The sequence below is a fragment of the Rhipicephalus microplus genome, chromosome X (assembly GCF_043290135.1).
Source record: "Rhipicephalus microplus isolate Deutch F79 chromosome X, USDA_Rmic, whole genome shotgun sequence".
Classification (NCBI taxonomy): domain Eukaryota; kingdom Metazoa; phylum Arthropoda; class Arachnida; order Ixodida; family Ixodidae; genus Rhipicephalus; species Rhipicephalus microplus.
Window position 1 is genome coordinate 353,899,740 of NC_134710.1, and position 22,997 is coordinate 353,922,736.

The window sequence follows — 22,997 nt, forward strand, 5'->3', positions numbered from 1 at the left end:
GAGTATGCCGAGGGGTGCATTTTACTCAGGATGTGCAAATTTGGAAACGTGCCGGTTGGAATTTGCCTCCAGCAGCATCGGTGCACACGGCGTTGACCCGGTTGAAACAGGTGTTGGCGCGGGTGCCGGAAGAATGGTTTAAAGCGAAAGTTGTTGTAGCGTTAACTCTAGTAAACGCCTGTTTGAAATGAAAAGACAGGGGAAAAGGGACACGTTGATTACACTTGCAGTCGACTTCCTTAGCTCCCGTCGCGTCGGTGTTACTCACGCGCCGTCTGTATTCTCGATCGCGATTGGTGTTTTTGGCCCACACCTCGTCGGTGTCGCAGGTCTTCCACTGCCAATGCTAGCATTCGGCTTCCCTGGCTTGTGCCTCGTCGGTGATGACGTCGGCGTTCGCGAACTCAATCGGCTTCCCTAACCCTCGAAACACAGGCGACAGCCGGGAAAGGCACGCGCACACTAACGGGAAGCATGTTGTTGTCAGATAGGAAGGAGACGTGGCGCCCGCAGGTGCTTTGTCACAGAGTCTCACGTAACTTCAAGCGGCGGCGACTGCAACTGTGAACGAGCACGTTTCTAAGCTTGTCTGTTCCCTGTACAGATATCGCAAGCGCTGATCCAGTGTGACTTCACCTCGAAGTGGTCTATAGTGCATTCCCCAGCGGACTCGAACCTGATCACAGTGTTCTGTGTGTTGAACGGGAATGTAGTCTTCTTCCGCCCCTACAAAAAAGGTATCTCATCTGGAGCATTGACAGCAGGGTCAGGCACGTTTCTAAGCTTCTCTGTTTTCTGCACCGATATCGCAAGCGCTGATCCAGTGCCCATTCACCTCGAGGTGGTCTACAGCGCATTCTCTAGTGAACTACGAACGAGCACCTTTCAAAGCTTTCCTGTTCCCTGAACAGGTGGGAGTAATTTTTTCTTTGTTAAGTTGTGGTATAATGCCACTTCCGCCACTACGAAAGTGTTGATCTTTTATTTATCATGCCCTCGAAAGTTGAGCTCGCGAAACGTCTTGACGCGCTGGAAAAACGTTTTGCAGGGGAAACTGTCTAGCCTTGTAGAACAAGTCCTTTAAAGCGTTAAACTGAAGGTGTCCACAGAACCTCAAAGGTTCACTAAAGCCATTAAAAATGACATGAATGAATTCCAGGTGACCTCGCGTACAATATAGAAACTGTTCAGAGTGTGAACTCCGAAAATGAGAAACTGAAAAGTACAAAATTTTCTCTAGCAAATGAAAATGCTGCTCTAGAAAATGGAGTTAATGAGCTTGAGTAATACTCTCGCAAGAACAACGTTGAACTGAAGGGCGCGCCCTCTACTCAAGGTGGAGATTGTGTCGCAAATTTTGAAGCTGTTGGGAATGAAACTATTGCCCTATGTTGCAGGACAACATAGATATTGGTCATAGAGTTCCCTCTGTTTCTGATGCGAAGAACCTGATTGCAAGATTCACTTCGAGGGTTAAGAAAGCAGAGTTTATAAGAAAGGCACGAAAGGCGCGCCCTCAGACTCATGACATCGCTTTCTGTGGAGCACAATCTAGGCCTATGTATGTCAACGACCATCTGACGCAGGAAAACAACAAAATGTTTGCGAAGACTCTGTCTCTGAAAAAAGAAAAAAAAACGTTGGCAGTTCTTGTGGACAGATGACTGCCTATTGAAGCAAAGGAAGAACGCAGATAGCAGGGTTTTTCGCATCAGAGACGAGGGTGATCTGAAAATCTTCACTAAGCATGCGTAAAAGCATTTTGGTTTTGGCTTTTCTACTATTAGTTACATTGATTCAAAAGAACTAGCACCTTTGTTGTCAATTTCATGTTGTACAGTTATCTATATTTATGAGAGAAGCTTAAAAAGACACTACGGTGGATTCAACCTGTTCTTATCATAGTTTCCTAACCCATTTTCACTGGTGCGTGTTAATGAAACATGGCTAAGCGATAAAGATAAAAACTTCTTTTCTTTTCCTTCGTACGCTCCGGAGTACTATCATCGCGTATCATCTAGCCATGGTGGCACTGCTATCTTCATTTCTCGAGATATTGGGTGTATACGCAGATTTGACTTAAACCCTGACATGCCGGACTGTGAAACAGTGTGCAATAAAATAAATAAGTCATAGTTTGATACCGGTTAAAAAAGCAATATTTTTTGCTGCATCCACCGGTCACCAGGTTCAAGCGTGACCACATTTTGCCATTCCTGACAATCTACTGCATGCTGTTTCAAATGAAAACAAGAATAACGTCTTTGTTTGAGATATTATTTATCAATACTCAAGATGAATGTAGTTGTTACAGCAGAAAGTACGTTAACATAAGCCATGGGTACGGCGTCGAGTTATTTCATCTACCCACTAGAAATGCTACTAATTCAAGCGGTCTCATTTATCATGCGCTAACAAACCTTCTTCATAGCCCCGAGGATTTTTTTTTGTCAGAAGCAATATAACAGACAATTTTCCAATTGTGTTGAGTTTTCAACGCTTTATTCGTGCCTCCAAAGCTATGTACAAGAAATCAGTATTTCATAACGACCATTACAAAAGATAGCCACGAGATCAGACTGGTCACTCGTAAAAGCGTTGATTGATGCTGAGACTTCTTACGGAAAACTCGTTAACCTAATCAAGGACTTTATCGTCATCTACAAGGGTGGTCAAGTGCCACAAACACATCGTTTCTCCCTCAAATTCCTGGCATACATCAGGTTTAATAAAAAGCATGCGTGAAATAAAAACATATATCGCAAATGTCAGCATCGGGCATTTAACCAATCACCTAAGGTTCGCTACAAGAAGTTTTGCACTTTGCAAACACATCTCATCAAAAAAGCGATGAAAATTTACTATGAAAGTTTGATAATTAAAACTGGGCATGATTCCCGAAAACAATCGCAGATACCTAATACGTTTTTAAATAAAAATAGTATTACGGAATGCGTGGCGAAAATTCAAGATTGTGCACAAACAAACCCTACTGATAATCAGGCGCTTTCAGCAACTTTTCGCTTCTGTTCCCGATATTCCTGCAGTTAACGACACGGTCATATTACGCCTGACGCCACAGTCATTTTATCTATTCCCAACTGACCCAAGCGAAGTTCTTGATACGATCATGAATCTTAAAAACTGTAGTCCTGGTTTAGATTCCATATGTTGCGATCATATCAAGAATATTGTTGACAACATAAGCGAAGAGTTCTGTACCATTGTCAATTTAATTTTTATAACTTCAGTGTTTCCCCACGACATGAAGAGGTAAAAATAATTCCTTTGTATAAAGAAGCAGACGCGACTATATTAGAAAACTACAGACCTATATCTGTTTATAGAGACATAGGTCTACAGACCCATATCTACAGACCTCAATCTTTATACAGACCTATAGCCGTGTTTTAGTAATGTTCTCGAAAAACTGATTGAAAAACGGCTTTTTAAATATTTGAAGAAGTTTAAACTAATAACGCAAAGACAATTTGGTTTTGATCGCACATATTCTACCGATTTAGCTTCAATCACACTCACTGATAATATCAAATCGGAAATTGACCAAGGCAGATATGTGGGATATGTTTTTTATCAATTCTTCAAAAGCATTTGACTCTCTACATCACAGCCTTCTTTTTTCTAATCTCAACTCAACGCTTACGGCATAACAGGACCATCATTGGAGCTTCTGCGCAGCTACCTACGGAATCGACAACAACAGGTTTGCATTTCAGAAGTACTGTCTAACGTGCAAATAATTAACACTAGTAGAACGTACAATCGGACCACTGTTATTTCTCATATATATATATATATATATATATATATATATATATATATATATATATATATATATATATATATATATATATATATATATATATATATATATATATATATATATATGTGTGTGTGTGTGTGTGTGTGTGTGTGTGTGTGTGTGTGGGTGTGTGTGATTTTTCGAACTGTCTCACTTCTACTACATGTCTTCTGTATGTGGATGATACCTCTGATAACGACATAAGTGCATTAACAGACAGATTGATCTTTGAGCTAAATAACATCATTTGTTGGTGTAGAAAACAAATGCTTATGAACACACAAAAGACAAAATATATGTTTTTTAGTTCACACAGTAAACATCGATCTGATATTGTTCCACTGTACTCAGGATCCAACCCCATACCAGCATCTTTAATGATCATTTTGAAATATTCAACTTGATTCATTTTTTTTTCATATTTAACATTCACATCAAATTCCTAAAGAAGAAATCCACATATGGCGTCAGAGTTCTCATAAAGGCGAGATATTACTTTCAAAGGCACACTCTCTTGATATTATACTATGCTTTTAACTTGAGTCATGTAAATTATTGTATAGCGTCATGAGCTCTCACATATCACTGTCATATAGCTCTTTTGCAACACATCCAAAATAACGCTGTTCGCATTATTACTTCGGCTCCTTACAATGCACATATTACGTGCAACTTTACCGAGTTAAATCTGCTCACAATAAGTAAGCTTATCTCATAATATCACGGTATTGTCATTTATCGCATGCTCAAGAATCAGCATTTACTTTGTCATGTGTCAAAACAGTCTTGCTTATCCAAATAGTACTGGAATTTCTTCGAAAAAACAACATATTATTTCCGAAATCACGAGGCAACTGCTAAAACCAACTTTCGGTCTTGTAAGCGTCAAACTGTATAATGATCTACCAGTTCTCTTAAAAGAATCACTTTCACAGTCATTATAACAATGATTATTAAAAGCCTATGTGGTTTCTCTGTAAATACTACTGATTTTTTCATTTTGAGAGAACTTGAACTTTTTGATTTGTCGGTTCATTCGCTCTTTCTAATCGCCATCCTTTCAGCGCATTTTATTTTCGCTTGAGTTATATGCAATGCAACCTTGTGCTACCACGGCATCTTTGTCATTTCAAGCAATATATAAATTTGGTATACATTTCTGTTTACTACCGTTGCATATTTACTTTGTTCTGTAATAAATAACAAGAGGACCCACTACAGTTTTTAATAGTGGGACCTCTTCCTGTGTACTTTCTTCTATTTTATAATACCCTGAGAAAAAATAAACTTGAACTTGAACTGTAATCCATCATCATCCATACATCTGTCCAGCATGTCCTCCCCCCCCCCCAGGGTCGTGAGACGGGGTAGTTATGCCACGACGCCATGCGCCCGTCGGCGTGATCGCTAGGCAAGCAGCGTGGCGCGGTCCCCATTGTAGGTGCGCAAAGCGCGCGCACCCACCCACTCGTGGCTTCTTCTCATCCACAGATGGAGAGAGGTGGCTCTGGTGAGATAATTTCCACTTGTGAAGTGGGCTCGAGCGCTGCGAGTGATGGAGAGGGTGAAGCGAGAACGAGCTGACATGCGGCGAGTGCGTGACAGGCGAGGGTGAGAGACGTCATCGCACACTGCTAGAAAGGCGTCACGTACTTGGCACCATTTCAACAGCTGCGTCGAGGGGAGCGGTGCAGATGGAGGGACAGCATTACACAGGCTAGTCGAACAGCGGCATCGGATTTATTAAACATCAAAGTTCGCACGAACCTATCAATACCTTTTTCATCCCAGCCAATGTCGTTGTATGCGGTGCCAAAACAAGGCGGCCAAGGAGTGTTTCTAGCTCTCAAAGTAGAATTTAGCACCTGCATATTGTGCATAATTTGCAATCTTTTCTGCACATGATTCGCAATCGAAATAAATTATTTGCATGCGGCCTCATTTTACAGAAATCTAATCGCGGAACGCAATTTTAAGGGTTGATGCTACTTGGAAGTCACATGTTCTTTTTTCAAGGTTTTATTTTTTGTTTTATAGCTTTCAAAAGCTTAGTTTTTGCACTCTCATGCAAAGAAATTCAAGGTTGGTATTAAACTTGGAAGTAGCCTAAAATTTCTTTTCTAGAGCAGGAGGTGGCTATTGAACGCTTAACATATCCCATTCCCTAGAGTCATCTGAAAACTCTTGCCTGGTTGCGTGCGATAACGTCTGTATGAGAAGATAAGTATAGCCACATCGTCAAAAGAACCTTGGTTCCCAAGCTCGCAATTGAACGTTGTACTTAACTTTATGAATACACAAAGTTAAATACACAAAGTTATTAAAAAAAGGTGGGTGTCCTCTTTCTAGGAATTGATATAACACGGAAGTGAAAGGTGGCTCACAAAGGCAGTTGAGCAGCTATTGTGCATTGTTTCAACAGAAGGCGTAATCAATGAATGCTACAGCAACAAATCGTTGTCACACGAAGAAAGGCAAGCAGCTCAAACTTGTAGCACGAAGCCTAAGCAGAAAACACGCATGAAATGACTATATACAACGCGAGCGTGGTCTAAAAATTGTCAGCTTGACACACAAAGCACGCTGCTCAAACAGAAAGATTGGCGCACGAAGAGAACGCGAAGGCTACACAGGACAAGTGCACACCACTATCACAATTCCTATTTTATCAAGGATGAGCAGTGCGCTGTTTTCGTAAACGCGGCCGCGGCAGCCGGCAGCGAGCGAAATGGTCATCGTGCTCAGCAGAATCCCAAAATAAGCGCACGTAAACGAGAGACCAGGTCCAAGCGCACAGCAAAATGCTAGAGGAAACGACTTTTAAAGCGTGATCAAAGCATACACGTCATGCCGTTTCACTACTGATGACGAAAACAAGCTGAAATTGTGGAATTCTGAGAAGGACCAAACAGTTTAGGGTGTAATTAAATAGGTCTCCGTTTGAATGCTCTAAAAAATGCGTTTTGTGACCATCTGCTTTGGTGCCACGCGCTGCGGAGTGATATGTCATAGGTTCCAAGGCCAGGTAAGAAAGCATTTTCCTATCGTATTTTTTCCTTTCACTCTGTTACTATATATTTCGGAGTGCTGTATTCGTGACAGAAGTATGTCAGCGGAGCCATGGTGGACCTGAATATAAAACAATTTCGAAATAAAAGCTTATCATTGTCTCATAAATTAGCTTTTATTTCCATGTATGAAATCTATTTCCTCAAGATGCAATTTATGCCAACAGCTAAAATATGGTCATTAATATCTTGTGTACTTCTGATTGCTATATAAGGTTATATTTTCCCCACATTTTGTAATGAGTGCAGACGTTTATTGTCTTTATAACTAAATATAACTTCTATAATTAATATGAACGTAAAGTAAGCCATTGGCGTGTGCGTAAAATTTTAAAACTTCTTGCAGTGTGGTCTTTCTGCTTCATTAAAATGTCTTATACACAATTTCTAGCGAGTTATTTGCGATTTTGTTAGTGATATGTGGAGCAATCTATTTAACAATAACAATTTAGGGGCACACAAATTGCGCTGAAAAGTAAGGGTAATAAAAAAAACCGTCAGTAAGCTCCCTGTCTAGAAATCAGTATAACAGAAAGTGAAACATGTCTTCAGAGGGGTAGTTGAACGTTCAGTGTGCATTGTTTCAGCAAGATCAACTAATCGCAGTCACGTTTAGAACAGCAAGCCGCTCGAAACTTTCAGCACGCACTTCAAGCACAAAGCACTCACGAAGTTGATATCCAAAAGACAAGCGCGGTCTAGCGACTGTCACAGCTCGGCACTTAAAGCGCGCTCTTCAAACCGAAAGATGCACGAAATGAGCACACAAGTATACTCAGGACAAGCGCTAAAGTGCCGCAATTCTTCTCGCGTCTTATGTCAGCAGCGTCTTCTTTTCGGAAACGTGGCAGTGGCAGCGTACAAAGTGACCTTAGTTTTTTTCCCGAATTACGAGACCGATCAGCGCGCACGCAGGAGAGACCAAGCTTTGATGAAGTGGAGCTTCGAAGAGGCCAAGACCTTTAGAGTGCACCCAATGTGAGCCCATCACGCAATCTCGCCACTGATAAGGAAAACGCGCTAAACCTTCGAAGCTCAGAGGATTGCGACAAGATGTATAATTTATACAAACGGCTTGCCGTTAACATAACAGACAATGTACGCTACACATTAAAACAAATACTTTTTTCTGTATCGTCTCCTTTTAAATTATATTTGAAAGTGAAGAAAAAATTGCAAGCGCTGTGCCTCAAGGATGCTTTGCACTTAACTACGTTAGAAATAGAATATCGGGAAACTTCTATGCATTATTTCTCAGCACTAAATAGCAAATGAGGCTCGGGAATTTCTTGTTCTGGAACTCACTCAATACACAAAAAACGCTTCTGAAAGTGACAATTTATTACAATCCCAAAAGCATTGTTTCTATGCACGCCGCTCACGCAGTACTCATTTATATTATTGCCTAGGAACTAGTAAATTGAGTCACTTTGTGAAAAGTCGCACAATAAACGCGAACAGTATAATTTATGCAACAGCGCAAGAAGCTCGTTATTCTGCATGAAATGACTGCAAAATGAAGTTTTTGATGGTTCCAATTGGGCTCGTTGGTATTTTATTTTACTTGATGCTCGTTCAAGCAAAAGTGTGTGGTATGCATTAATGAACAAACGTTATTTATGTGGACATTGCCGCTTTTATAATTTCTGGATATAGCTGTCCACCTTGTCCCTTGCATGATCATGACCTCGCTCTCTGCCTTTTTCAGCTTTCATGACTGACCTCATTGCTAACCACACTTGAGTTGCCTATGTTTGTACATAGACAAACAAAGGCTGTCAGCAGACATTTTCATTTTCCTCATTTCTACATTGTCATAATAAAACTACGGACAATTACCGCTACGAAATCCTCATTTCCATTTTGAACAGCGTTTCACCTAAAATTATTCTTAACGAGAAATTCGCGCAAACGTCGTGGCTGAATTCGCAAAACTCTCCCTTCGTAAGCCTTTGTCAACGGCCAGTATGCTCTAGTGATGACATGGTTATAGCATTCGGACTGACTGAAAGTTCTCTCCATGGAAACTTTGAGCCCATAGTGTTTCTGTTATTTCGACCCCTGTTTACGCGCAAAATTTTTCCCTAGGCGGCCACCCAAAAAAAAAGATTACGAGCCATATCTCTACAGTGTGTTAAAAACATGCACATGGTTCTCAACACACTTCTTTAGCCTTAACTGCTTTAACGCTCAAGTGACAGCCCCTCCATGGCACTAATGAAGCAATGAATAATCTGTCCATGTCATACGTGCAGCTAGTCTGCTGTATACTCACTCATGGCTCACCAGCAGATGCATTAATGGCTTTTAACTGCAATGATGTAAATCCTCTGAGAGAATATAAAAGAACTCGTTCCTCTGTCAAGAAACCTAAGAAGCCCGTCTATGTAGCTTGCATGAGATGCGGCCGTTATGCGGTTCTATATTTGGCTGGGCAGATATTTATTGTAAGTATGCTAACTGTTTATTACCGTGATGGGTTTCTTATCTGGTATTCTTGCCGGGTAAGAAATATCTCCAGGAGTGATCTGGAAAATGTCTCTTAAACCTAGCAGTTGTCATTGGCCATGAAATGAGACTGAATACATTATATGTTCCATAATACAGTGAAGTTATTTGCATCCTGTCTGTTACTTCAACCTTTACGCTTACATTCAACCAGAAAAGAACCGTTCTTTATCACAGTAAAACGTGATAACAGTGCAAGCATTTAGTTGCTCCGCCTTCTTTCAGTTAGACATAGTTTTACTAGTAATAACCGCAAATATTGGTCCTTCTGAAAAGAGCATAAAGCTCACGGCAGCCATGTAACCGCATTCTTACTTTCGCAGCGCATCATGACACACTTGTGGTACCTCTCCGCTGATTTCCAGCTCTTCATCGTAGCAGTGGCTGTAATACAGACATTTCGAACGTAAGTGAACTCAATATTCAAAATATTTGGCAGAGATATCATTTCTACATCATAATATAATCTTTGTGTTGCGCTTTAGCTTAAAATGAATCGTAGTAGAAATAGACTTCAGTTCGTATTTGCAAAGTGCTGGTGCATAATCTTTCTAAGATAAAACCAGTATTACTCGCTATTTTGTAACAAAAAGGTCTGTCAGTTAACTTCAGCTTACATGAGTTATCCGAGCAAATGAAACCTATTCTCCCAGTAAAGACCAGGGAAGTAAGAAAACCCCAGAAAAAATGCAAAGAGGCAAAGCTGCTGGTGAGGATAAGGTAACAACGGACCTGCTGAAAGATGGCGGGGAAATTGTGTTAGAAAGAAAAACTGGCCACCTTATAAACGAAGTGTCTCTTGTCAGGAAGGGTACCAGAATCTTGAAAGAACAACAAATTTTTTAGTTATATAAAAAAGGAGATGTCAAGGACTTAAAAAATTACAAGCTGTTAAGCTTATTGTTTGTTCCCTACAAACAATTTACAAAAATATTAGCAAATAAATTTAGGGCAATACTGCCGTTCAATCAACCAAAGGACCAAGCAGCATTTCTTAATGGCTACTTCACAATAGACCGTACTTTACTATCAATCAGGTAATAGAGAAATGCACGGAGCACACCCAATCTTTTTACGTAGCTTTCTTAGAATAGGAGAAGGTGTTTGACGCAGTCGAGTAATCAGCATCGATTCAGGCACTGCGGAGCCAAGGGATTGACGTACCCTACGTATACAAACTGGAAAAAATCTACAGTGGATCTGTAGCCACCATGGTTCTCCTTCAAAAGCGACAGAATCACAATTAAAAAGGGTGTAAGGCATGAAGACACTATCTCTCCAATGTTAATCACCGCGTGTTCACTGGAAGTCTTCTGGTTCTAAGATTGGGAAAAGTTAAGAACAGGAGTTTTTGGAGAGTACCTTAGTAACCTGTGATTCAGTGATAACCATGGACGAGTAGTTCACGGGAGAAATTACAGTTCATAATAACTGAACTGAACACGCAAAGCAGCCAAATAGGTTCGAAATTCTATGTGCACAAAACAAAAGTAATTTGTAACAGTCTCGGCAGAAAATTGCGCTTTGCGATAGATGCATAGGCGGTGGAAGTTGTAAATATATCTACATAGGACAGGTAGTAACCGTGGAGCCAAGCCCCGCCGCGGTGGTCTAGTGGCTAAGGTTCTCGGCTGCTGACCCGCAGGTCGCGGGTTCGATTCCCGGCTGCGGCGGCTGCATTTCCGATGGAGGCGGAAATGTTGTAGGCCCGTGTACTCAGATTTGGGTGCACGTTAAAGAACCCCAGGTGGTCAAAATTTCCGGAGTCCTCCACTACGGCGTCTCTCATAATAAAATGGTGGTTTTGGGACGTTAAACCCCACAAATCAATCAATCAACCGTGGAGCCAAACCATGAGAGAGAAACAGCTAGAAAAATAAGAATTGGGTGAACAACAATCGGCGACCCTTCTCAAACCATGAATGGCAATCTCCCACTAAGTTTCAAGAAGAAGGTATATAACACCTGCACTTGTCGGTACTTACCTACGGAGCAGAAACCGGGAGGCTTACAAAGAGGTTTCAGGTTAAATAGAAAATGACGCAGCGATCAGTGGAAAAGATATCGGTATGTGTAACCGAAAGAGGCAAGAACAGAGCAGAGTGGGTCAGGGAACAAACTGGGGTTAAAGATGTCATTACTGAAATAAAAAAAATGACATGGGCCGAGATCGTAGCATGTAGGCAGGATAACCGCTGGTCACTAAGGGTAACTGACTGGATTCCCAGAGAAGGCAACCGCACAAAGGGGAGACAAACTTAGGTGAACCGATGAGAATAAAAAATTCTTAGGTATAACGTGGCAGTAGAAGGCGCAAGACCTGGTTGATGGGCGTATCATGAGAGACGCCTTTGCCCAGCAGTGAGTGTAGTCAGGCTGATTATGATGATGTTTAAAGCAGCTGCACATGTGCGATTTCAGCGACACTGGCCGATGTGTAAGAAAAGACGCTGCTAATCAACTTTGAAGTCGTAAAGTGGATTCGTCAACCGATGTGATAGGTGTGGAGAATGAAACCTGTTGTCAGTTTCTTAAAGTGTTCTTTGTACTTGTTGTTTCTTGTATAGTCTCAGTATCTGGCTTCTCAGGTATCTTTAGTTTGTCTTTAACTTGCTTTTTTGGTAGTCAGGAAAATAGAGGTAGTCAATCTGGTTCTCTCACATGGGCTTCCAGCCTGTTCAGCTTTGTGCGCGCATTCAATGTGACACAATACAGAATGACTATCAGTTCTTTCACTGGTACCGCATGTCGTGTACACGGAGTGCTGTGCTTTAGCTTCATGACCTCATGTCGACGTCGCACTGCCCGGTGATCATAAAGCATCGTTGCGATGGTACATGCGTTCGTTGACTGTGCAGACGCAGCACTGTTCTGTTTTGTTACACTCCGCATGCTTTGTTCAGTTGTTACGTCAGCACGCACGCCTGTAAAATAGATTGGAAAAACTGACGTTACTGCATCCTTCTTCAGCTGCCACTTGCAATCCATGAATTATTCTGGTAGAAAATTTGGCTATATGTGGTAGTGTTGCTTAAAAACGCAATAAAAATTAATGATCCCGCCTAATTGCTGCAAACCGCTTGTCCTGCACAGCGGCAGCTGCAATTTTGCGAGAAGACAGCCAAACAGTGCTTTAAGACGAAACTTGCTATTTCTACATCAGGCGAAAAACTTGACCGTGGGTGACGAGTAGCTAAACAATCCGGCAGCGTGCACGTCGGTGGTATCAACACAAGCGATGCCACAAATTTACAACGTTGTCATGACCTAACCAAACAATGCCACCTAGATTATTTCAGGCCTTCTCACTGTATCTGTCTTGAGCTCTGACGTCACTCTATATAGACCGGTGTGTTCCGCTGCAGAGACGTACCTACGCTTGCTGTCGTTGCTCGACAGACATGAATGGCCAAGCCCGACGAACATCTTTGCGGCATGCTGGTGCACTTGTTGACGACACGAGAACACCGTCTTTTCTGTGTCCGGGAATTGCAGCGTGGATATGTGATGCATTTTGTGCACTGAATATTCGCAATTTGTACGGCTGCAAATCGGAACAGTCGGGCGATGCTGCATTGCAAATTGTCGCGGCAAAAGAACCGACGTTGAGAGTGTTCTCCTTTTCTAAGGACAACCAACGAACGCAGTGGGAGTGCGTCGTTCATCAAGCTGACGTCGACATCCGTTTTCTTCGTGACCCGAAAGTACGTGAACCCATACTAAATATTTCCAAGTCGCTCCAATGACCCCATCTTCACCATGTTTTTTTCTTTCTCTAAAATAGAGGTGTATTGTGTACTTCTCACTTGTTGACGTAAGTTCTGGCATTAAAATAATAAACGTGCATGGCAGTACGTTTTCAGAACAGGCGTAATTTTTTTTCAGGGTAGGTAAACATTTTGCTATTTGTGATTATCACCGCGAACTTGTGTTATTCTGTTCACTTGATTGACAAAAATGGAAGGAATGCTGTTGCATTACTTAATGCATTGGTTTTGTGCAAGATATTTTCTTCCCGGTGTTCCTACCACTTTATTGCGGTGTTATAGTTTTGCACCAGTCTTGCTAGCACCTTATCCAAGTGTGTTTACTTGAAATTTAGATGCGTGTCGAGACTTACGGTAAAGCGCCTTCCTAAATGAATTTTAGGAGCGTGAGCTCTACTTCAAGCTAAAATATTTAAGAACCGGTACAAAAATATACTTATCCAAGAACTGGCAGCGCAATAGAAATGCTCACGGGGGCTGAAAGGTTTAATATAGCTCCAGTGGTAATATTTTTCCAGGCCCTAAGCTATATGACTGACTACGCACCAATCCGAGAGAGGCCGGAGGAAAGTAGTCAGCCCCACTCTTTGCATCGGTCACAAGAGATTGTTGTGGAAAGAAAGATTTTTTTTTCTCCTGCAATGTTCATCATCCTGATAATGTGCTGACCAACATATATTGGCAGCAGCACACATTCTGCTCAATAACTTCGTGTCTATGAAGACAGATGTTCCAAAGAGTACAAATAAAAACTGCACAAACAAAGCAAATAAGTAGGAACAGTTTCTCTGCATGATTTAGATAGTGTGTGTGCGCGCACGTGTGTGTGTAAATAAAGAAGCCATAAAGTTTACCATATTTATTTTGTTACTTCGTTGGTCTAATAAATTTTGCTCTTATGGTGGATCGTCATACGTTTGATAGCGCACAATTTTCGATTTTTTGGCGGAAGAAATAGTGGAATCTTGAAACGCTTTCAAGTACAACAATTACTCATACCGGAACTTTTTTTACACAACAGGCAGAATAAAGCTGTCATGCATGTAAAACTCGCCGCAAACGCTTTATTTTTCAACGGGAGGTGATGGTGGCATCAGATTCACAGCCTACCATACGCAAGCTCGTTCGAGCAAAACAAATGTCGTCACGGCGGCAATGAGCAGGCCTTATAATATTCTTCTAGGTCGCAATGTGACAGATGCCAAATATTTGTGATGCCATATGACGCGTCGTCTAAGGATGATGTTATATCTACTTCGCTAGGTCAAAGATAGGCCAATCACAGAGCCAGTACATATACCGATGAGAACAATAGTTCATGCAATGCATCCGCTGTTTGAGCGAGTAAATAAACCAGTGTTAGGTGCAAAAATTTTTCGCAATGAAGCGGAGGGTATTAAATACATTGACTGTAAATAAATTGAAGATGGCATTTGCGCGAGAGTTTTTTTAGGGTAATGCATAAGGATTTTTTTTAATCTAATGAGGTGAAAAAAAACATTCTTTTTTTCCGTTCGGTCTGCCCACTGGTACGCAACAGTAAGGCATGCCCATCCTGACGCATGCGGATGACGTGCTTGCCAAAGCCCGAAATGAAAAGAGGAACGCGACTACGATCTCATTCGAATGCGAGTATCGTGTCAGTAGCACGGCAAGACAGATTACATGTAGAACACGTAGATGTATAAGAGTGAGATGAGCATGAATACAGTTTACCCGGATGAAATTATGAATTCGTGAGCTTCGCAGCACACGCCTTTGTTCTGCACTAGCTCTATTCTACTCACATAGCGTGCTTGGTGGCAGCGGTGGAGCACGTGCTCGACGGCCTGAGGAGGACATTCGATCTGGAACTGCAAAAAATAGCAATAATGGTGGAAGGATTGGTTCTAGTTTAATTAGTCTGCTAGCTGCTGTAGCGTAGGATCCGTATGGTTTGTATTACCTATAGAGCTACGCACGTGGTCCGGAATCACAAAATTGTACACTTTATTTGACGAAGCCAACCGCTATACACAGCGCCTAACTCTATGCAATGCTGTCAAGTCGACACCGCTCATTGCACTCCGTCGTGCACATGCCTGACCCACGACTACTCACAATTATTATACACCTTATATCACACAAGTGCGTCATAGTGTCAATAAATTACGCACTTTCTGCTTCTTTAGTGTTTGAGTGTTTACAATGCAAACATAATGAAATGTTCTTGCTACTTTTTGTCAAATTGTGACGCTGTCAAGCCGGTTGATTGTCTTCTTTCTAGAAATGCACAAACCATACAAAGAATTTCCTGCCATTTTGAATGTAACGCTAAATGTTATTGTCATTATGTTTTTGACAGAAAGAATTGGGTCACTGTTTTCATCTTCGTGGTGCTCTCGCTACTTTGTTGTGGGATTGGTGCGTGGCACATATATGGCACTAACCTGCTGCCATTTGTTGCCACTTTGCATAAGACCTACAGGTAAGCAACGCCGTATGTCTAATAAATGACTTTCAAAGAAGCAGTGCACAAAATGACACAAGACACGCGCATAAGGACACGCAAACGCAAGTGCGTATGCTACTATTTTTATGTGTTTGTGACTTGCGTCATTCTGTGCAAAGCTTTTTTGGAAATTACGACTGGCCACTAGCCTCTTAGTGTGTATAAATGTATGACACTACAGTTTCAGCAAGTGCATCACAAATTCAGTGATACCAAATTTTTTTCTAACACGGAGGCAAGAATGCCATGCGATTCCTTTTTAAAGGGGCAGTCAACAGGCTCCAACATTATGTACATTAGGTATGAGCCCTTATGCCTACACTTCTCTCCCATTGTATATATATGGGAAAGAAGTGTAGACTTAAGGGCTCGTTTTTTCGCGTTTTGACACATTATAAATCAGATCTAATACACAATATTACAAGAAAAGGGTTCTCATAGTAGAAGTTGTTATACCAAATTGTAATGTAGATATGAAGGAAGAAAAGTGGGTGAAAAGATGACTTGCTGTGAACAGAAACCAAACTAGCGACCTTCGAATGACGCGTTCGATGTTCTACCACCGAGCTACCATTGCGGCTTTCCTCCCAGCTACATTATTGGACTGATGGATTGGTATGTGGGCTATAACGACCCAAAACCTCTATATGATTATGAGGGATGCCGTAGTGGAGAGCTCCGGAAATTTAGAGCACCTGGGGTTCTTTAACGTGCACCCAAATTTGAGCTGACGGGCCTAGAACATTTCCGCCTCCATCGGAAATGCAGCCGCCGCAGCCGAGATTCAATCCCACGACCTGCGGGTCAGCAGCCGAGTACCTTAGCAGCTAGACCACAACGGCGGGGTGACTTTATTGGGTATATACGTGAATTTAAACATGGGAGTGTCCGCCAGTGCCATAAGTAGCCAAGGCGACGAGTGTGGCACACACTTTAAGAGCGTGTGTGGCGTCAAGTAGCACATTACCTTACTACGAGCTGGCAGCTGACCAATAATCCCTTGTATACAACCTAAGGCACCAATCTGCCAGTACGAAACCCTTAATAATGAATAAGGTAAAGAAGTGCATTCTTAAGGGCTTATTCCTTTCGTGTTTTGACACATTTTTAATCCGATCTAACACACAATAATGATATGAAATTATAGGGGAAGATATTAGACAAAATTGACAGATATTTTCTGAAATCTAACAGTTTTGAACATTTTTGAACAAATAATTCAACATTGTTTATTTGTTTACCATCCTGCCATGACACTGCCTTTGTCAAATTGAACAAAGCCACTGGCGTGGCTGACGAAATGCTACGGCCCACACGTAAACAAGTACAAAAATATTCAGTTGACGTAAGTGCGCTCCTTTCTTTCTAATCTATTTGTGCACTGCACCCACAAAACTTTCTTCTGAATCCTTTATTTTGAATTGTATATACTCGCATGGCAGTCAATCACTTTCATAGCCTCCGCACGGAAGTGAGGTTTTATGTCAGTCACGCCAGTACATTCAACTGTTTCAAAAAATAACTGTTTACGGGTGTCATGCTACGCGAGTTAGACCACTTATATATATTATATTGTATGATATAAGAAAACAATAGAACCAGGTTCCATGCCATGTCGCTTCCATGACGACTGGATGGCTTAAGCGGCCAGTCATTACAAAGCAATAAGGCGTATGTAATCAGCATTATTTTCAGCACCAACAACGCGTGAAGCTGCACGTGTTGTCATACGTGCGTGCGGTGGCTACATTGCTGTTTCGTATTATAAATAATGGTGTAGCGGACGGTTCGCAGCTACACTTGCCATAGGCGTTAAATATATGGGTATTTAAAATGACTAGTATTAGGCGGGTAGACGTTTCCTTCTTCACGACATTAATCAGATGTCAGTCGTGGAGGTGTAATTTGAACTGTCATCATGATGTGACGTAGGTGCGATGCATAGTCACCAGCAAGAATGTGGACTTGTTGTCGGAAAGCCGCAAAAACCTCCTCAAGCAGGCGCAAAGTTGTACCGTAGACAAGTTCTGCATGGCTGCATCCGATTACAGCCTTGAATGCACTGCATATGCCCGAAAAAACAATGGGCAGTGCTTCACCCCAAAGTGTTCTTTGCTTGTCATGAGTGCGGCTTTCAGCTGCCTGTGGAATCGCTGAAGCACTTTGTTACTCGTGGGATGGTAGGCTGTCGTTCTGAGCCACGAAGTACCAATGAGCTTCTTTAGACTGGTGAGTATTGTGGACTCGAATTAGCTTTTTCTGCTGCTTGTGTTGAATGATGGCGCGCCGAAGTGACAGAGCCAGTGGCTAACAAATGCATGAGCAACAGTTTTAGCTGTGATTTTACGAATGGTAATAACCTCCGCCCAATGCATGAAACAATCAGCACAAGTCAACAAGTACATTTATCCCTGACAGGGTGGTGACGGCCTTATAATGTCGACTTGTAGAAGGCCGAATCACGCACCTCGTCCTGGAAACGTCGGCTACGGTACCATGGTGTAACGTTACACCTTAAAACGCTGGCACGGGAGGCGCTAACGCGTTCATTGTCGGAATCACGCTTGGTGCCTGACCGTACAAAACGAGCGGTGAGGAGCTTTTGCATAGTATAGATTTGCTGGTGTGGTATCTTGTGTAACAATGCCATTAGCTTGCCATGGAGGTTCGCAGAGACAAATGGTCATGGCTTGCCTGTAAAGGCGTCGCAGAAAAGGCCTTCTGTACCTCGCAATGGGAACTAATGCAGGTTTAGCGAGGCGGAGCAATTCGTCGCCATCGCGTTGAGCAGCCGCCAGTTTGTTGAGGTCTATTTCTAGGAGTGAGGTTATGGCGCTCAATAGGCTACGCGAAATGGCATTGGTGACAGCGTTGTCGGCTACTTTGATGTGATGGATGTCCATGGCAAGTCGTGTGTAACATCTGCTGAAATTCACAGGCAGTATGGGTACCCCCCCCCCCCCCTCAGTACTCGGTGATCGCAACACATACGTGAAAGGTTTGTGGTCCGTTATGACAAGGAACTCTGTACCTTTCAAGTAATATCAGAAGTGCCTGACTGTCACGTAGACGGCCAACAGTTAACATCTGAAGGTTCTGACCGCTGTTCCGCGGGCGTCAGTTTCCATTGATGCATTGCTGAAGGGTGAAACGCACAGCTGCGCCTAATGTGTTCACCATAATAAACGACGAAACCCCCAGTTGTGGGTAAGTGAATAGTGTGGCGTCGGCAAAACGTATGTTACTTTACTGGAAGGCCGCTTGGGCACCCACCCTCCGTACAGTGGAGCTCTTTGGCGACACCTTCGTGTGCCGACAGCTGGAGGTCAAGAGCTGCAGAATAGTTGCACACTGGGGTATTTTACGACTGTAGTAGTTCACAAGCCCAAAATTTCATAGAGCTGATGTTTAGTGTTGGGTCGTGGGAACTGCTCAACTGTTTTAACCTTGTCTCGATGAGGTTTAATTCCGCAGTTCGAGATGACTTGACCAAGTAACATCGGCGCGTGCATGCTAAACTCAGACTTGTCTGAAGGAAATTTATTTCCACAGTTCGAGATTACCTGACCAAGAAACATCAGCCTGTGCATCACAAACTCAGACTTGTTCGTTTTCACCAGTATTCTTTGCTCTACCAGGCGCTGAAACACAGATAGCAGATGTAGCTCATTTTCATCGGGTGAGCTGCTTGTGATGAGTAAATCGTCGAAGTATGCATCGCAGAAGTCGAGGCCGAGCAAAACACCGTTAATAAAACGCTGTGATGTATGTCCGGGATTTCTCTAGCCGAACACCATACGAAGGATATTAAACAGGCTGGCTGACGTTGTTACCGTGGTCTTCGGGATGTATTATGGGGCCATGGGAATTTTATGGCAGGCACAATAGGTTCGGGAATGGTCGCTCGATTGAGGATTCAATATTCGCCACAGGGCCGCCAGTCTCCTGATGTATACTTAGGCACCATGTTTAATTGCGAGGCCAGCGGATGGGCCAGCGGATGGGTGGAGGGCCGCATTTCGCCGTGCTCGAGCATGTGGTTGAACTCCTGTCCAACTACTTTTAGCTTTTGGGGGGAGGACATGCTGCGTGCGCTTCCTTAAAACGGGCGTCCAGTGATGAAATTGTGGCGAAATACATTGTTCTTGACGGCACCACCTGTCTGTGTGGTGGCCGCCTCAGCTCGAGAAAAACTCGCGTAGGACAGTCGTAAAACGAGCGGTGCCTGGTGGAATCACGATCGTAGGGCTGAGAGGGAGATGCTTAGATGGCTTTCCGCACACTCCTGCTTGTGAGAGAGGATCCTGTATATGCCGGTTGCGTACATCAACAAACAGGCCAATATGGCGCGAGAATTTCGCTACAAGGATAGCAAGCTTTTCATGATCTGCCACAAACATACAACTGAATGTCCTGTGGAAGCCCAAGTCTAGCTAGAGAGAGTGGTGTCCGTACGTTGGTATCGTCGTGTTATTGACAAAATGCAACGGCGACAAGCTCGGGCCTTTCCTATAAGCCGATGACGCCAGCAGCGTGTCCCTTCTGCCCCAGTGTCGACGTCGAAGCGGGTGGCTTTCTCGCGGTCAGCCAGGAAGAAATACCGGCGACATTATTCTGAATCGGTGGCACCTGTTCACCTCAGTGCTGGCTTCATGCGTTTTCCGATTTCTCTCAAAGCGGCACGCAATTCCTTGCAGTGTCACCGAACTTATTATGGCACCAGCACAGCTGTCGCTGTTGTTCTGCAGCATGGCTGTAGTAGGCTTCTGCTTGGCTGTAGTACCGCGATGATGTCAAGGCGAGAAATTTTCGCCTGAATCTCCAGCAAAGTGGAAGGGTGCGAGGCTTCGGCAAGCACTGTGACAACTGCTGGTGGGGTAACGAGCTGAAGTTGGTCAGCTAGTTGAGCAATCTTGTGAACGTCTGCCTCTCCTTGATGCCTATCCGCACAGTCGCGGATAGCAGCACAGTTTTTGAACGAAAGGCTCCCGCACCAGGCGACTGTCGAGGTTTGTTGTGCTGCCTGGTATTGCTGCATCTGGCGCAACAGATGGCTTGGTCGGCGGTCAGCCAGTTCGGTCTAGAGTAGCAGCTACTGTAGGCGCTCCGGCTTCAAAGGGATGAGATGGCGAATCAGTGCCTCTTTTGCCACTCGGTACGTATCGTCTGCTGGCACCCGCTGTGGCAGGTGCAAGGTTGGCCACCGCGTGGTGGTATGTCGTTTTGTCGGCGCTGATGCGGCGTGTGGTGAACTCAGCTTCAACCTGGATGAACCAAAGTGCCGGGTCGCCGGTCCAAAGGACAGCAAACTTTATGTCGGCTACAGCCACTGCCGGGCTCTCGATGGCGTCGTGTTGTTGCACGTTTGGGCCTACGGGTCACCAGTTGAGAGTACGCGCGAGTGTTGCAGAGGTGAAGCCTGTTGCTGAGAGTCTCGATACCAACTAAATTTCTTGTTCGTTTCAGTCATGGACCGCTCCCCCTTTTATCTCCCTCTCGGCGCCTTTGCTGACGGTTCTGAGGAAGAGAAAAGAATGTCGGTCTGTGAGAGGCTGGCATCGCCACCTGCGGCGCCATGAACCACTTCAAATACACCGCATTTCCACCAAATGTGGACCTTGGCAAGGATCAGTACATTATACTGGTGAAAGAAAAGTAGGAGATGCTGAAAACAAGAAAATTCCTATCCTCAAGTTATATCTGTATTACTGTTGTGCTCTAAAGTAAAAGTGAAGAGAAACAGTAACATGGTTTAAAAGGCTACACTGCACTTTGAAATCTGTATTGCCACTGCCAGTTTCACTGTTATAAGTTCTTTATTGGCGGAAATGAACTCTTATTTTCAATTTTGCACCGAACTCTCTGCGCTCTACGTAACAAATTTCAAAAGATATCTTTCTAATTTTTGCAAATTGCCTCAATGAAATATTCCAAAACTTCGAGTGCTTAATCAATGGCACGCACAATTGAAAATGTTCTTCATTTTTATTGAGAAGAAGCTACGTATTGACGCTTCAGTGTAGATGCCTTCAAAATTTACAGCGCCATGCTGTTTGGCGAGGGAATCTTACGGGGCTGTCTCTACCCTGATTTTCTTCTCACACGTTCCCGCGCTTACCAAGCCTGATAACGTGGCAAGACTAAGGTTTTCGGGATCGTGATATAGTACTTTACTAAGACGCGAAAAGTTGTTTGCAACCACAGTATGATTATGAGAGACGCCGTAGTGAAGGGCTCCAAAAATATTTACCACCTGGGGCTGTGCACCTAAATATTACAACACGGGCCTCAAGCATTTTCGTTTCCGTCAAAGTGCTATCGCCACGGCCGACATCCTATCCCGCGACCAGCGTGTCAATTCCAGTACCATAACCACTAGACCACCACGGCACGTTTTCGCCTTTGAGCCGTTTTAGGCAAATGCATAGGAGGCCGGGGAGCATTCTCATGCAACAAATCATGATACAGAAGAAATGCATCTCATCTACATCCATGTTGCGACCATCGTTCATATTCGTCATATCTCGACGTCAATAAATTCAAAGTTTAGGATTTAAAATGTCATGAAACGACCACATTACAATGACACCAGTTGAACTATTACGGCTTGTACGAGATATGCATAATATCTTATATTTATGCGCAACAATACATGCTGGTCAATTTCCATTTTGCCACACAAGATTAAGCTACCACCAGAGCACCAAGACCTTGCCATAACCAAAACTTTGCTTCTGCCCCAACCAAAGTAATCTAAGGCACGAAGAAGCCAGACATCTTCCTCAAGGAATACTGTGGTCATGTTGCAGCGACATCTTGTAATAATCAGCGTGGTGGCTATACGGCAAATGCTTTGCTCCTGAGTGTAATCAGGGCGCCTACATTGTGGCGATGGATCCGAGGGACTTGAAGCAGCATTGTTTTTACAACGGAAGATGTACATAGCTACGAAAAACAAAAATATTCATTTGACATTGGTGTCAAGAGTGGTATTTGTTGGTTGTACTATCAGTTACGTAGTTGTAATTATTATACCCAGGTACACACGCAATTGGCTGCGTCGTCAGTGACGTCGTTCATCCTGTCGTAGATATTACGCCGAGCACGCACACATCAGCTTCTACTGACACCTTCCGCAAGGGTAAGCTACAGACAACTCTAGAAGACTGGTGACAGTGGCAACGTGAGAAACCTCGCATACGCCGGGCCGATGGCACAGTTCGGGAATAAAACCAGACCCGGGAGGCCGAGTGCCGGCAGCAACTGCGTACCGATGATTCGGTAGCCTTTCAAGCCGTGCGAAATGGCGAACGCGAACAGAAGTGCCAATGGCGGGTGGA

At 43.3% G+C, this 22,997-nt stretch overlaps 1 protein-coding gene and 1 long non-coding RNA gene across 2 annotated transcripts in view; one reads left to right on the top strand and one right to left on the bottom strand.

The window, feature by feature from the left end:
* LOC142776345 (uncharacterized) overlaps positions 1-22,997 on the bottom strand; it is a 266,778-nt gene that overhangs the window by 220,984 nt on the left and 22,797 nt on the right. The window lies entirely within an intron of this gene.
* LOC119161997 (nose resistant to fluoxetine protein 6) overlaps positions 1-22,997 on the top strand; it is a 118,932-nt gene that overhangs the window by 61,730 nt on the left and 34,205 nt on the right. Inside the window, exons 7-8 of the mRNA XM_037414484.2 lie at positions 9,723-9,805; positions 15,511-15,633. Of these exons, the coding sequence (XP_037270381.2) occupies positions 9,723-9,805; positions 15,511-15,633 (206 nt within the window). The remainder of the gene's footprint in view (positions 1-9,722; positions 9,806-15,510; positions 15,634-22,997) is intronic.